At 35.6% G+C, this 17,875-nt stretch overlaps 1 protein-coding gene across 4 annotated transcripts in view; it reads left to right on the plus strand.

Moving 5' to 3' along the window:
* The window catches only part of HDAC9 (histone deacetylase 9), a 2,434,493-nt gene that overhangs the window by 1,091,719 nt on the left and 1,324,899 nt on the right, over positions 1–17,875 (plus strand). For all 4 annotated transcript variants that reach the window (XM_053714127.1, XM_053714129.1, XM_053714128.1 and 1 more), the window contains one exon: positions 9,226–9,464. In XM_053714127.1, the coding sequence (XP_053570102.1) occupies positions 9,226–9,464 (239 nt within the window). The remainder of the gene's footprint in view (positions 1–9,225; positions 9,465–17,875) is intronic.

Here is a 17,875-nt window from a genome sequence, read left to right on the forward strand (position 1 = left end):
GTGTTACAAAGCACATTAAAAATACATTACAAACTACAGTTACACCATCTAATAAAATTATTTAAAAAAAATATTGCAGAAAAGTTCTAAGGACTCAAAAATAAGAGGTCTCACTAAAGGCAGGCAAAAGGCTTTAACATTGAGATATATACATTTACATCTCTAAATATGCAATCAAGTTTCAAGTTTACACGCGAGTTTGCTCCATTGACTTCTATGGGGGTATACGTGAATGCGCACGTGATATTTTAAGTTTGGCTTTTAGCACTCGTCGGGTTAGTGCACAAGCAAAAACAGTTTATTTTCAACTCATGATACGAGCACAACCCGCTGTGCAAAAAGCTTACTTCAAGCGCAGTTAATGCTCGAGTGGGAGCGTTAAATAGCGCTCCACTTGTTATCTGGCACAATGGATTTTAAAGAGGGATTTTTTGGACTGCAATGGAAATGTATAACCCTGCTAAATTTGCTAACAAATGAAAGTGATGGTACATTCTAGTGTTTGAAAAACACTAGGATTTACCAGTGCTATACATAAAGTCGACTTTCAGTCATGAAGTTAGAAAAGTATGCAAAAAGTACCTTTACTTTGCCTGCAGTCTAGCATGGGAGGAGGTGATGCTATGTGCAAGGAACAGGTCATTATTGGACCTTAGGGGGTGGGCTGGAGAATATTTGTTCATTAGTGAGGACAGGTAGAGGGGGCAGCGTTGGTGAGGGCTTTGTAGGTCAGGATAAGAATTTTGAATTTAATTCTGCTGTGAATGGGGACCCAGCGAAGTGACTCACAGAGAGGGGCAGCAGATACAGAACTGTGGGAAAGGTGGATTAGCCTGGCAGAGGCATTTAGGATGGACTGAAGTGGGGAGAGGCCGGAGGGAGGAAGGCCAGTTAATAATAGCAGTGCTAGCCAAAGGCACAATGCCACATGGCAGTTTAAGAGGTGGAAATGTCACCTTATTGAAAAAAAAAAGGGTTTGCCATGGGTGACCAGAGGCACTTAGCTGAGGAGTAAGGTTGCAGCAAAATAAAGGTACTTTCTGCATACGTCGTTTAACTTCATGACTAAAGGTCCTCTTTATCTATAGCACTGGCAAATCCAAGCATTTTTTGAAACGCTAGTATTTTCCTTCACTTTAAGAGTTTTAATACTTTTAAGGACTTTTTTATTGTATGTGGATATGTAATACAATGTTGAATTTCTGATATATATAGTATGCAATACATTAACTACCTTCAAATCGACATTCCAGTGCAAAATAGCATACTTTAATTGGTTAGAACACGCATTTTTGTACTATGAACACTAAAACTCTTTTGTGTTTAAAATTCCTGCAAAGGGGTTAAACACTTACCTATATTCCTGCTCAAGAGCCACAGAGAACTGCTGCTCCCAAGCTGGAAATAGTCAGTGGGCAGCAGCAGTCCTGTAAACCCACCAATCACCAACTGTGGTTTAAACACATAGAATTGTAGCGTTGATAGACTAAGCTCTAGAATGTCTCTTTAAAGGGACAGTGAGCTCAGACAAGCAGCTGATACAAGTTAATTGTATTTAATGCAGGAATACCCTTTTAAATGAGCTGCCCCCCAAAAAACAACAAAAACAAAAAAACAACACACACACTGGGAAGTTGATTACTGTTGCTGTGAATTGTTTATTCACTAATTTGCAGATCACAAAGTGTAACCACTCACCATTAGTAGGAATCTTCTGGCACTGGACGTACAGCACAAGTTTTCAGGGAAAAGTTATGAGAGTGATTGAGGTAAAGTGATTTTTTTTGAGAAGTTGGTTATATTTAGTTCTGCAATATAGAACTAGTTAACCAAATTTAAAGAATGTGTTTACTTTTTATATAAAATATGCACTGTTATTGTATTAACTATTACATACTTGGTATATAATACTGTATGTTGTTCATACCACCTGGAGCAATAGCAATATACCCACCTGGAGTAGAATAGGGCCCCACCCGATGGGCGTATCTCTAAGAAATATCCAGTCCGTGTACATGAAATGTGTGAGATGGGCTGGCTTGTTTGCAGTCAATATGTTTTTATATACTATTTTAAAAGAGTGATTTTATGAGCTACACCTCCCATTTAGCCTTTCAAGTCATGGCCATTTCACTGTTCTGGTATTACAGATTCTCAGGTATGCAGTTGCTTGTGTGAAGATTATTTGAACTATTTTTTACATAGCTTTTTGATAGCCAGTACTACAGTATTGACATATTCAATATAGGTGAAAGTTTTATCAGACAAAAGCTACTATTTTAAATGCTGAATATAAGCTTACTATAACTACGTGGTAATGTAGGTTTCGATGTTGGTAGTGCAATAAAATGCAAGGTATGCTTATTAGCCCTTTTCCTTTAGATTCCCATATAATCTGTAGAAACAAAACTGTATATGTAAATTTTTAACACTAGCGTCCAAAGCCAATTATCTGTTTAACTTCCTCAGATGGAAGAAAACAGCTGAGTTATATGTGGTCTACGTATATACCCCTGTAGGACACTGTAGCACCTACAAACCTCATCCTGAATTTGAAATGTAGTGACTGCTTATATTTCTAGTACTCTTTGTGGGGCAATAAAAGTGGTGCATATGTAGTGCTAGTTAGTGTAAGGTGAGTTTCCCCACTGCACACTTGATATTTAACTTTGTGGACAGTTTTTGCTCCCCCAAATTTGATGGTGGAAATACACCCACCTCTGGGTACCTATACAGCTAAAGTCCCACTCAGATCTGCAAAACATTGCATCTCCTCAGTAGGACAAGGTCAATAATTGGAGGCTACACATGTATGCTGTTTCTAATTGGCTTGTGAGTTGTGCCCTGCTCAGGAGCTGCAAAGTATTGTGAAACCTTTGCTTTTATCATTATTATTATACATTTTATACAGGGCTATACAAAGGTACATTATAGTCAAATGGGTACATTACAAGGTATGCCAAGCTATGTGTTTATTCCTTTTGCAGGCTTAGTTTATATTGGCTTAGTTTATATTGGTGGTGTTAATAATTTCCGTCTGGCTGACAGCCATTAAATTAAAATGTCTGCAGAAAAAGAAAAGATAACAATATCCGGCAGTTTACAGAGCTGATAGATTTTTTATTTGCAGCCACAAAATTACAACAGCAGAAGTTTCTTATTGGCTCCCATTGAAATCAATGTTTGTTGAAAAGGATATTTTTTGTGCTCACTTTACATTGAGCCCATTATTAACTTTTGGACTCGAGTTTCTGGTTTCTTGTACTAAGCATAAAGGGTCAGAATGCCCTTTTTAATTATCGTTACTAAAATGTAAAATATTTTTGCAACATGTAAAACACACTTGCATCTTATTATATAATATCCTGAAATATTACATTACCAAGGCATAAAAGTCAAAGAAAAATATGTGAACTAAACATTGGAGTCTTACAAATATCTTTAAAAATATTTAATGCTATGTAATTTACATTCATATTGTGTTGCAGGTAAAGGTGGCATTACAAATTTGTTATGCCATTGCGTTACAGTTGCTAAGCAACATTCTGATATGCATTTTTTTTTCTTCAAATTACTAAGTTGTTGAACGTTAAATTAAAATGGGTTTTGAGTTATGCTTAACAACTGATAAACTTTTTGTGTCCTTGCAACAGAAACCGAAAACACTTTACACCAGCCAAATAATTTAACGTTTTGCATCTCACTTTTTTTGCTAGCAATGTCAGCCAAAGTTGCCAAGGAACGCTAGAAATGAAATAAAATGCTCTAATTAATTATAAAATTTTATTTTCTCCATTGAAATATACTTTTAAATGTCAATATTTACGCTTTTTCAAACTATTCTAGTGTGACAGAGCCCTAGAATATATGTGTGCTGGAATGTCCCTTTAAAGGGACATTAAACCCAATTTTTTGTCTTTCATGATTTAGAAAGAGCATGCCATTTTAAACATTTTTCTAATTTACTTCTGTTGTCTAATTTGCTTCATTCTCTTGATATACTTTGCTGAAAAGCATATCTAGATAGGCTCCGTAGCTGCTGATTGGTTGCTGCAAATAAATGCATCGTCTGATTGGCTCACCCATGTGCAATGCTATTTCTTCAACAAAGGATATCTAAAGAATGAAGCAAATTAGATAATAGAAGTACATTGGAATGTTGTTTAAAATTGTATTCTCTATCTGAATCATGAAAGAGAATTTTTGGGTTTAGTGTCCCTTTAAATAACATTTGCAGTTGGGATTTAACTTGATATTTTTAAGAGACTATACTGAGTCAATAAGCATTGTAATAGTATAATATGTCTCTTTAGAAATAGTGTCAGAAACCCTTGGGTTCTGTTTTAAAAAATATATATATATCCTATGTCAATTTTCCAGTGCCAGAAAACATCTTAAATTGTATCATCGGAAGACATCTGGCACAAAATACACAGCTAAATAAACACAGGCATTAATCACAGGCCTCAAAACCAAAGATATGATGATAAGCAATACCAGACATATTTAAATCTGCTCAACTGCATTTATTAAAATATGTGTTATTTTTGGATACTACTGCATAAAAAAATGATACAAAGAAACTGTCAAAACCATGTGCTATGTATCAGGAATGTCCAACAGTGGAACTGGCTTTCACTTGCTGGGCTTGAAACCACATTTTGCAAATTATCTTAATCAAAACAAAAATATAGACTTCTATGTAAACACACATTATATGGACATGGGTTTTTAAGACAAACTGCAAAAATACAAAAACCTATGGGGAGGACAGTGCTATGGAATTTGGCTCTACTTTACAAATAAATTATAAGAATTATCATTATCACCATCATAATAACAATAACAAATGGCCAATTGCTGATAAAATAATTAAATTATTCACATATTGTTGCATATATTGATTACATGAGTAATTAATCTGCTTTTGCAAATAAGGAGATAACATAACATCCTTAAACCACATGCTATGCACAGGACATTAAACCAGAGCTCCCATTTGGTATTTCTGTCTTCTTCTTATCCCACTACCTACACTACTGATTTCAGTTAAGTAGACCTGGTATTGATCTAGCTTTGCCAATACCCTGACCCATCCTACCCAAAAATGCCCCAGATCACTGCCCACAACTTAACTGATGTGCCACCTAACCTAACTGGGGTCACCAAGACTAAATTCAAAACAACTAATCTATTCTTTATCAATATGTGAATACACTGATTAAATATGTTAAAAATCCCCACAAACTATGCTATTTCATATAGGCATGAAGTCACACTCTATCTCTACCATTTTCCTGAGCATTTACCTGTTTTCGGCTGCCAAGCTAGCAGTTGCAAGACTCTGGAAACAAAAGACAACCCCAAGATGGGCAGATGTAGTTAAGATCATGTCCTACTTCGAACAAATGGAATGCCCAATATTCACCCAGCAGAACAAGGTGGCCTTACACTCCCAAATTTGGGACTCTTGGAGACGGCTGATAGACCCTCCGTGCGAACCCTCAGGTAGCACCCAATCTCCCATGAGTATAGAGTAATTAATGTCTGTCCCATGGTACTACTAATCATCAGATAAAGCCAGGTTATTATTCTAGAAGCCTGAGTTAATACATGGTTATCCCCCCCCCCTTTTTTTTTCTCTTTTCTCTCTCTCTTCTTGCCTCACCCCCTCCCCTCTACCTCCACCCCCTCCCTCCTCACACCTTGCTACCCTTTTTTTGGGTCACCAAGATAGTCAGTTATTGATTTATATAAAACAAACTATTCGTATTGTTATTCACTTTTCTTTTCTGCAGTTATATGGTACTTCACAGTATTATCAGAAAATGTTGAGGCCGTCTGTTGCTATGATGTTACCAGATTGTATGTTCACTCATGTAATGTTTTTCTTATAATGCTATGTACTGTGAAAATTTTGATTGCCAATTTCATGTTGGATGTTTGAACATTACCTTGTTGTTCTTATGACTTTTGACCTCAATAAAATATTATTAAAAAAAAAAAATATATATATGTTAAAAATATATATTTTGCTTGGAGAAAAAGTTGTTTAATTTGATAATCTGATGTTACTTTTGGAATTTGTAGGCAATGTGAGACAAAGCACAATTTTACACAAAATTTATTGGTGTTTAAAGGGTCATAATAATGAAAAAAGGACATGCTCTAATTAATTACATCATGAAATTTTAACACTAGCAATTCCCCAACTTTATGCTTTTCATTCCTACAAAGGGATTAAAGTACAACTCATGAGATGCAGAGCACTGCTGTGCAACTTCCACTACTGATAGAGTGACCAGTAGTTTCCGCTGAGACCAGCAGTGGACTGCAGCTCACAAGTGGCACTTTAACTATGTGTTTAACCCAATGAGTTTGTATTTAAACACAAAGGGCCCTATGATCAAAACTTTGCCTGGCAAAATGTGAAAAACCATGTTGACACTCGCAGGGGCAATTCTCATGGAATTATCTAAAAAAAGGGGAATGTCCCTAAGAATGATAAGATGTCTCACATGAAATGTAATGGAGCTTTCTGCAAAGGGAAACTTCACTAGGGTAAGCAAAGTTAGCAGAGGGCACACATTAAAAATTAAATCCTGCAGCCAATACAGATCAGATTACTTTGTTTTCAGAGTATAGTACCTTAAAATCACCTCTTTTTTTTGTATACGTGTTTTTTAATGATTTTTAATGTGACTAAACAATGCTATTTTACTGCCTATTTTTATTTCATTATTTTATTTATTCATTTATATCATTTTTAAATTATGATTATTTTTGTGAGTCCTATTGTACTGTAAACCTCGCCTTCATATACTTATACATATACATACTGTTCTTAAGATAAAAACTGCCTTTATACAATTAGGACAGGGGCTTCATAGTGCTGGTGTGATTTCTTAAAATTTTTCACAAGCTAAGAGAGCTTTCGATCATCAGGCCCATAAAGTTGGGGCTTTGCTAGTGGTAAAATTACATGTTCTAATGAATTAGAGCAAGTCATTTCTTTTGTAAGATGGTAAGAGTCCATAGGAATTCCATATCATGTAGGATATACTTACTGCCACTATGAGGAGGCAGAGAGTCCACACAAGAGCTTTAATCCCTTCCCACCTCCCCTCTATCCTCAGTTCTTTTGTTGGTTATCTATTCTAATTTCCATAAAGGCAAGAAGACTACTGGTGACTTCTTGGACTGTGATCAATTATGCATCATTGGAGGGGATTTGTAAATCTGCAACATTCCTTCTCTGCATATATTTTTTAAGATTTTCTGTTTTGATGTTTTTACTTTTGGGAGATGTTTTTCAGCAGGAAACTCCTTCAGTCTTTAGGGTCCGGCAAATCTGCCTTATTCTGTCTCTCCCTTTCCTTAAAATGGACTCTCAGCTTGGGTATTAAATCCCACTTGTTATGGAATTCCTATGGACTCTGATCATCTCACAAAAAAAAAAATTACACTTACCTGATAAATTCTTTTCTTTCGGGGTGATAAGAGTCCATTGGCCCCACCCCTTCAATTTTGGGCGACAGTTCTAATTTGCACCTCTGTAGTCCCTGCTTTTGTTTTTCCTGCCTATCTGTTCCTTTAGCTGCTAGGCTATACGTTAAACTGAGGAGAGAGGGGAGGTGGAAATTAAAGCTCTTGTGTGGACTCTTGGCCTCCTCCTAGTGGTAGGAAGTATATCCCACATGTTATGGAATTTCTATGGACTTATATCACCCTGAAAGAAAATAATTTATCAGGTAAGCATACATTTTGTTTATTATTTCCATTATTATGGCCTTTTAATGTCCCTTTGAATCCTTTTCAGAAATGATTGATTGTTCATAGAAGACTAATAAGACATGCACATTTTTATAGTGGACTCAAAAGATTGGCTTGTGCTCTGTGATTGTTGCATTGAATTGGCTGTACAGTTTTTGATTGACTGCACGGATGCCAAAATTCCCCAGAGCGTAAAACTTATCTAGTTAAAGGGACAGTCTACCATAGAATTGTTATTGTTTTAAAAGGTAGATAATCCCTTTATTACCCATTCCCCAGTTTTGCATAACCAACACGGTTATATTAATATACTTTTTACCACTGTGATTACCTTGTATCTAACATCCTGCAGACTGCCCCCTTATTTCATTTCTTTTGACAGATTTGCTTTTTAGGCAATCAGTGCTGACTCATAAATAACTCCATGGGAGTGAGCACAATGTTATCTATATGGCACACATTAACTAGAGCTGGCTAACTATTAAAAACTGTCAAAATACTCTAAGATAAGAGATGGCCTTCCACAGCTTAAAAATTAGCATATGAGCCTACCTAGGTTTAACTTTTAACAAAGAATACCAGAAGAAGAAAGTAAATTTGATGATAAAAGTACATTGGAAAGTTGTTTAAAGTTACAAGCCCCCTCTGAATCATGAAAGTTTAATTTCGACTTGACTGTCCCTTTAAGTCTTCATTTTCTTTGGCATAAAATGCATTTTTTTTTTATAATCTTATTTGTTATAAAAAAAATGCATGCTCATTTAAATACATAACTGAACAAATTGAGGCCGAATTATCATTTGTCTGTCGGACCTGATCCGGATCAGGTCCGACAGACATTGCTGAATGCAGAGAGCAATACGCTTTCCATATTCAGCATTGCACAAGCAGCTCACAAGAGCTGCTGGTGCAACACTGCCCCTTACAGACTCGCCAGAAACATGGCCCTTCAAGCTCCATTTGGAACTTGATAGATAGGCCTCTTTGTATTACCATGTTCTTTTAAAAAGCGGCGTAATTGCAATAACATGTTAAAAGTCAACACTTGGAACTGAAACAATATGACAAAGAAATTACATATTTGGATTTAAGTGAAAAGAATAATCATTGTGAAGAAATGACTGTGGGCATATTGCTTAAATATGGAAAGCTTAGTTTTGATACATTAGGAAAACCTAGTAGAAATTAGAATTTAAGCTCTTCATTTAGCGTAGTACGCTTTTAAAAATAATAATGTGCGAGAAAAGAAATCAGATCTTCCACATTGATCAATAATTTTCTTATGAATGAACTCTACTCATGATAATATTTATACTGTAGCACATGTACATCCACTGAATTTGTTCACCTCAAAGTAAAATGATATATTTTTTGTTTGCTAAAAATAATAATCAATCAATCAATAATAAAAATATCATTTATGTTCCTTTTTTTTGTTTGTTTTTTTAATAGATGTAAAGTCTGAGGTTCCTATGGGGTTGGAACCCATCACACCTCTTGATTTACGGACAGATCTCCGTACCGGAATGCCCATTATTGACCCAGTTTTACGAGAGAAGCAACTCCACCAAGAACTCCTACTTATTCAGCAACAGCAGCAAATTCAGAAGCAACTCCTCATAGCAGAATTTCAGAAGCAGCATGAAAATCTAACAAGGCAACATCAGGCTCAACTCCAAGAACACTTAAAGGTAATTAGAAAAATAATATATAATATACAGCAAACACCGTTATTAAGATGGTTGTCATTGGGTCTGCCTAGGGTTGATCATAAACCATAAATTCTGGGAATGCATAAGGTGACTACAAAGCTAAGTACCATCTTTGGAGGTATTACAGGTGTCTGTCTCACTCCAAACTTCTTTTTTTTATTATTTTTTATAAACCCTGTCTCGACTTGCTCTGCATAGAGCACTAGACATATACATTATATTTTTTCCACAAATGTGGCTATCTTGTGCTTGTAGATGGCAAATACTAAATGGAGTTTAATCTACTATGAATATTTTCTTGGTTTATGGCTTATAAAACAAAAGTATTAGTAGTCTGGATATATAGTCTATTGAAAATGGACCTATATTCTAAACTTTGCATAATTTTGTCTAAATTATCAATATCAAGTCAGTCTTTTTTTTTTCTTTAATTTTACAGTTTTTGTTATTTTCTGAAGAACAGATCCTTTTTATTTAGTATTTGTCTTTTAGATTGAAGTGAAGTAGTATTTAAGAATTAAGAGTTCTCTTTCCTTGATTTAAGAATGACTGTGATTTTTAAGAATAATTTTCTGATTGTACTTTATATTGGTCTCCAATTACCTTTTTAACTTCTATGTTAAATAAATGATTGAGGGAACTTTTGAAGAGTATGATTTAGACCCAATCTCTGATTTGTATCAAGTTCTTATATTTTAGGGTATTTTTAATTTACATGAAACAGAAACACTAGTATGGTAGTTTTAAGATCATTTAGTTTATACAGTGTTTTCTAAATTTGTCAATGCACATGTATCCATAAAGGAGGCAGAGGTATTACAGAATTAACCCCCTAATGACACAGACATACCCTATACGTTGTGTGTCCTTAAAGGGACAGTTTACTCAAAAATGTTCTCCCCTTTAATTTGTTCCCAATAATCCCCTTTACCTGCTGGAGTGTATTAAATTGTTTACAAGTATTTACTTTACTCTCATATTGGCATTTGAAATATTTTATTTAGCCTGTGGTATCCCCACCCATTCTGAAAGTTTTTGGCCTTGAGGCCAAGGTGTGTTAACACAGTCAGTAGAAGAAATTACACTCCCAGTGGGTTATAGAAGATATAAGGTAATAAAATGTTATTTTTCCTTTGTTCTCTCCCAGTATTGGTGATTGGTTTATGGACAGATATAAGATAAACAGGCAGGTATATGTACACAATGTGATAAAGTAATGAGATCTAATTATACCTACAAGCTCAACCCATTTTATTAGGTTGCGGCTTCAAAGCACAAATCAGCTAATTCATATACACAAATAAGCCTTAAAAAGGCAAATCTCATACATTTTATACTCTGCAGCTGGTAAATTTTTTTATTGGAAACACATTAAGGGAAAAACGATTTTATAGTATATTGTCCCTTTAAGGGTTTTTCCAGTTGACATGCCTTTGGCTTCGTAAAATACATTATTCAATTATATGTATTTTTTTTTTTTTAAAAAAAACCTTCTCAACATACTTTCATTATTTTTTGTCCCTTTCTCCTATAATTTAATTGTAATTTGTGTGCTTTCCAGTTCCTGTTGAAAGTGCAGACTCCAGGTTTACAATTCAATATTCCATATTCATTGGCTACAAAATTAAGTGATCAATTTATAACTGTCCTTAATTGGACTTGACTCCACAGAGAAGGAAACCTAGGTTGTAACATGGCACTGCTCATTGCTTTAGCCACAAAAATATTACAATATTTTTTTAAAATATGTACACAACTAAGATCATTTTTGATTTGTACACATTATTCTACCAAGCAGTTATTTAGTCTCTTTCCCTTTAAATTGTCACTTACCTGCTAATCTCACTAATATTTTTTCCCAGACTTATCTCTTAAAGTATTCCTTTTTTCTGCCCAAAAAATTATATATTTTTATTAAAAAAAAAAATTCATTTTTTTTTATTTTGTATGTAGATAAAAATATTTTTTTAAACTTTAATTAATCATTTTTTTGCTTAATGTGTCTTATTTCTTATGTTAATTTATTAAATGTCAGTTCTTTTTATTTTATTATTAAATACATAATTTCAAAGAAGTATTCCTAAAATAAATTATTTCCATTTACTGCTTAAAAGGACAATACATTATATATAATGTATATTACAAGTGGAAGAGGCTACATATGTGAGAGCCCACTGGAGGGATAACTGCACACAAAATAGTAGCCTTTAGGGGGCGCTCTCAAGGGAAAGAATATACAATATCAAAAGTCCAAATAAAGTTGATAATACTGTAATGCACGGCTGCTATGAAGCACTCAACTGTAAATACTTTTCAAACAATTAACAAATACATTTTTAAGCAAAATTTGGTTTGTTTTACAGTCCAGAAAACACCCTCCTTATGTCTCTTGTGATTAGTTTTAATATCTTTTTTTTTGTGTGACCAGTTAGGGAAAGATAACAATAAACTGTTACCCTAATCAATTGATCGCTTTGTAGACAATTTTCAGAGATAAGATGCAGGAAAAGCAGGCATAATAAATACATTGTGTTACATTTTTTATTACATTATATGAAATATTTTAAGGGAAAATATACTGTGAGCTTGATGCCTTTTAAGTCTAATTACAAGTATTGTTTCAAATGTAGATAATTTTGTAGCTTGACTTCATATCAGTTGGTGAGTAGTAATTTACTTTATTACATCAAGTTTCTTAAACTGTTGTTTAGGGTTTTTGTTGCTATTTTTATATTGCTGTCATCGAAAGTTTCATACATTTATAATGGGCTGATTTTTTTTTTATGCTTTGGAATCAAAATATTCCCTATCCTATAAGTCTGACATATGTGGCGGCAGCAAAGGAAGTAGTGGTGAACCAAATATGTAAATTGAAAACAAGCACTTTGGAAGTAATAAACTTCCATGACCTAAGCTATATTAAACAATTAGAAAACTATAAGTAATTAGATGCAATACCATCAAAGAATGAAAGCTTTAAAGTGAAGGTCCATTTTGATGAATTAGTGCCCGGTTTATAATAAACATATTAAAAACAAGGGCACTTTAATTCATCAAAATTGACATTTCACTGTTTTCTTCAAAAACATACTTTTTAATCCTGGCAGCCACTCCAGCACTTCCTCCGCCTGTCGCAAGCCGTCTTCACAGGTCACAAATGACGAATCCGGCTTCCTCCAATCACAGCGTTGCATCAGGCCAAGATTCCCCCGGGGGGAAGCTGTGATTGGAGTAAGCCTGATTTGTCATTTCTGACATCTGCAGAGGCATCCGACGGCCGGGGGAATCGCTGAAGCGGCGTTCAGGATTAAAAGGTACGTTTTTGAAGAAAACAGTGAAATGTCAATTTTGATGAATTAAAGTGCCCTTGTGTTTAATAGGTTTATTAAAAAACGGGCACTAATTCATCAAAATGGACCTTCACTTTAAAGGGACAATAAACGAACACCTCTTGCTTTTATGTAAGAAAATGGTGCTTGTCCCACACTCCCTAAAAAAGCACCTTCTGTAACCTGCAGATGCTGCAAATCAAACAGCTGGTTTAGGCAATATGCAGCATTTTGTAAAGCTAGGTTACAGTTTGCGCTTCTATTTTTTTCTAGGGAGAGTCAGACAAGCACATGTCAAGTAACACTCCATAAAAATGAATGGAGAAGCTAACATGCAAACCTTTTAAAGCATGTGCTTTTTTTTCAATCCTTCCAAAGAGGCTTGCATGTGTCCTGCAGGATTCTGAATCCTGGCACAACTACATAATGTACAGTGACTGCTTGATCAGTGCAGGTGCTTATGGTCCTCCTGTCCATAATTGCCCAGAGCAAATCAGTTTAACATACTGAAGAGCTTTATTAAAGTTATGCCCCAAGCTTTGAGACAGTAAAATAATAGACATCCACAATGCAAACTGTGTGATCAAAATTGCAGGTTAAATCATAAAGGCAACCTACTATGAGTGCTGTGCCAAAGTAATACTTTTAAGTATCCCAGAGTTGTATTTCATTTTTAATTGGATAAATAGCATTTAAGAAATACCCACATCAGATCAGACCCCTGGCCACGTAAACCCCTGTAAGCCCCATACTCAATTCAGACCTCATATTGTATCCCATTCCCTGACCATGCAACCCTCTCTCAACCCCTTACTCATATCAAATCAGACCCCCCCTTCAGGCAGCACCCCTATCAGCCCCATATCCAATTATTTAAGACCACATATCAGATCCCTGACCCTGCAATGCTCTGTAAACCCCATACTGATATCAGATCATACTCCCTGTAATGCAGCACCCCTATCAGCCCTATATCCAATTCAGACCTCATATCAGATCTCTGACCCTGCAACCCGCTGTCAACCCCATACTCATATCTGATCAGACTCTATGTCATGCAGCACCCCTATCAGCCCCATATTTAATTCAGAACTCGGATCAGATCCTTGACCTAGCAATACTCTATCAACCCCATACTCACATCTGATCAGACTCCCCGTCATGCAGCACCCCTCTTATCCCCCATATCTGATTCAGACCTCATATCAGATCTCTGACCCTGCAACCTGCTGTCAACCCCATACTCATATCTGATCAGACTCTATGTCATGCAGCACCCCTATCAGCCCCATATTTAATTCAGAACTCGGATCAGATCCTTGACCTAGCAATACTCTATCAACCCCATACTCATATCTGATCAGACTCCCCGTCATGCAGCACCCCTCTTATCCCCCATATCTGATTCAGACCTCATATCAGATCTGTGACCCTGCAACCTGCTGTCAACCCCATACTCACATCTGATCAGACTCCCCATCATGCAGCACACCTCTTATCCCCCATATCTGATTCAGACCTCATATCAGATCCCTGCCCTGTAACCCTCTTTCACTTTCTCTTTTAGCACTATGTCAACATGAGTAGTTATATCAGATCTCTGGTGCTACAGCTCCTTTTGTAAGACCAGCAGCACTAGATCAATATCCACTTTCAGAGCCTTGCAAGGGGAGAACGGTAGCACTTGACCTCCCTACAGGTCTTTTCTTTGTGCTTTGCAATCTAGTGCTTATCTGCTAATGTATGCTAATTATATACAAAATGCTTTTAACATCTTTGTAAGGGCAAGATTATTCTTAACAGTCCAAATAGTCTGCATTTATTTATTTTATTTGCATTTTCCAAACCTTTTTGCACAGTGATTAGAAACACACATTTTTTGTATATGTCTTACTTTTAGATTTCTATCTATATAACTGTTAGAAATGTTGTCAGAAATGAATTATGCATTATTTGTTATTTTTTCCTTTTTGAAAACAATGTCAAATACAACATACACAATTAAATCCCATATTCAGCCTGTTAGAACTATAATAAAACTCAAATATTCCAGAAGTATTTTTGTGTTATTGAATTATAATGTGCTGCATAATATGCTAGTTACTACAATAATTTGCAGTTAAATGATATAGCAAAAGGCCAAGCAAATAATATTACTCACACTTTATTATAAAGTTATTCATTTACTAATTTAAAATCTCCAGAAATATTAATATTTACTAAAGTACTTCAAATGATTCTTAGTAATGACAATTCATGTTTCTCAAATTGCATCATCCTTTGCTTCAGTTATATATAGAACTATTTTTTTAGCTTGCACCTGCTTTATACATTTTTTTAAATCCTGTTTGGGTTAAAAGAGCATGACTAACAGCCCTACTCACACACATCTGTTTGGAATCTTTGGGCATAAACAGTGCAAGACTGACCCTCTTTTCAACTATATCTTTTTAACTTCCATTTTTTATGGAATTCCAATTAAAGGGACTATAAACATCATGATGTTGTAATATAAAATATTTATTTATCTGCAGTGAAAAATATTGCAGTTTAGTTTTATTATTTATTTTGTCCCCTTTTCCTATAATTTAACTTAGAAAATTGTTTTTTTTTTTCTTTTTCTACTGAGATTTTATAAAGTAATGGGCACCAGTATGTTGAAAACTTGTTTTATTATTATTATTATTATTATTATTATTCTTTATTTATAAAGCGCCAACAGATTCTGCACAAAGATAAAAGGACAGTACAATATGAGAAATGTTTAATTTAGCAAACAAATACAGGGGGAATTGGGGGCCCTGTTCCCATTGGAACTTACAATCTAGATGGGTAGGAGGGTGGAAACAGGAGGTGGGGACTGCAAAGGTGGGAATGATGTTAGTGTGGAGTAGATGAGGGGAACTAGTAAGCAAGTGGAATTCATTAGTTACTGATTTGGTGGTAGGCTTCCCTGAACAAAAAGGTCTTTAGGGAGCGTTTAAAGGAGGAGAGGTTGGGGGAAAGTCTGACAGCTCATGGAAGTGCGTTCCAGAGGGTTGGTGCTGCGTGAGAGAAGTCCTGTAGTCTAGCATGGGAGGAGATGATGGTAGAAGAGGCAAGGAGTAGATCGTGGTTGGATCTTAGGGGACGGGCTAGAGTATATTTGTTGATGAGTGAGGACAGGTAGGGGGTCTGCATTGGTAAGAGTGAGAATTTTGAATTTAATTCTGCTGTGAATGGGGAGCTAGTGAAGGGGACTCACAGAGAGATGCAGCAGATACAGAGTGTCGGGAGAGGTGGATTAGCCTAGCAGAGGCATTTAGGATGGATTGAAGGGGGGAGAGATGGGAGAGAGCAAGGCCAGTTAGTAGGTTATTACACTAGTCAAGCCGGGAAATTACTAGGGAATGGATTAGCTGTTTAGTAGTTTCAGCACTCAGAAAAGGACGAATTTTGGAGATATTGCGTAGGTGGTTGCGACAGGATGACGAGAGCAATTAGATGTGGGGTATGAAGGACAGATTGGAGTCAAGTGTAACTCCTAGACAGCGGACTTGGGATGATGGGGAGATAGTGGTGTCGCCAACAGTGATAGTAAAGTTAGAAACTGGAGTAGGATTAGATGGGGGGATTAGAAGAAGCTCAGTCTTGGACATGTTGATTTTTAGGTGGTGAGAGGCCATCCAGGAAGAAATGCCATATAAACAGTTGCTGATGTGGGAAAGGACAGAAGGGGAGAGTGCAAGGGTGGATAGGTAGATCTGAGTATCATCAGCATAGAGGTGATAATTGAAGCCATAGCTACTGATAAGTTTACCCAGTGAGGAAGTATAGATAGAGAAGAGTAGAGGGCCTAGAACAGAGCCTTGAGGTTCTCCAGCAGACAAAGGCAATGAAGAGGAGGAGTCACCAGCAAATGAGACAGAAAAGGACCTATTAGAGAGATAAGAGTGGATCCAGGAGAGGGCAATGTCACAGAGCCCAAAGGAGCTGAGAGTCCGTAGGAGGAGGGGATGGTCTACAGTGTCAAAGGCAGTAGATAGGTCAAGTAAGATGAGTAGAGTGTAGTGGCCATTGTTTTTAGCAAAAAGAAGATCGTTAGTAACCTTGTTTTTCACCCTTATTTGCTCTCCTTCAGATATAAAATAAAAGATAGTTTGCAAATCTGTGTGGAATGTAGGATTGTTAAAGTAACTAAAAGGGTTTGCAAAACAGACTTGTTTACATAGTGTCTTCTATTGTCTGTTTTATATCTATCTCCAATTATCCTCAGCAAAAGAGATAGAAAAGGGGAAAACTTAGGTTTTAACACAGTGACACATAATACTTTATTGAATCTAATGTACCTTATAAAAACTAGACCTTTACACATATCTTCAATATTTAAACAACTTCTATAAAAAACAAACAAACATATAATTCACAGGCTAATATTTGATTTAAATATTTCATTATATCTCATATTTATTTACTGTTATAATAGCCCTTTACAAATAAATGCTGCTTTTTAATTTGTTTTACTTCACAAGTTACAGCTACAATATAAGAGGAATATCTGTTTTTCTTTAACTGGTTGAGTACATTTTCAGTATAGCTAATAATGACTGCCTAGTGTGTTGTAATGCAGTTTTTTTTCTTAATTTAAAAGGGCACAAAAATCAAAATGAAAGCTTCATGGCTCAGATAGATCACACATTCTTAAGGGACTTTTTAGTTTAAAGGGGCATGAAACCCAAAATTTTCTGTCTTGATTCAGACAGAGCATGTGATTTTAACAAATTTCAAATTTACTTCTATTATCAATTTTTCTTTGTTATCTTCGTATCTTTTCTTGAAAAGCAGAGATATAAGCTTAGGAGCCTGCCTGTTTTTGGAGCACTATTTGGCAGCAGTTTTGCAAGAAACGTATCCATTTGCAAGAGCACTAGATTGGAGCACTATTTCCTGCCGTATAGTGCTCCAGACACCTACCTAGGTATCTCTTCAACACAGAATATCATGGGAGCAAAGCAAATTTGATAATAGAAGTAAATTGGTATTCTCTGTCTAAATCACAAAAGAACATTTTTGGGTTTCATA

The sequence above is a fragment of the Bombina bombina genome, chromosome 5 (assembly GCF_027579735.1).
Source record: "Bombina bombina isolate aBomBom1 chromosome 5, aBomBom1.pri, whole genome shotgun sequence".
Taxonomy (NCBI): Eukaryota; Metazoa; Chordata; class Amphibia; order Anura; family Bombinatoridae; genus Bombina; species Bombina bombina.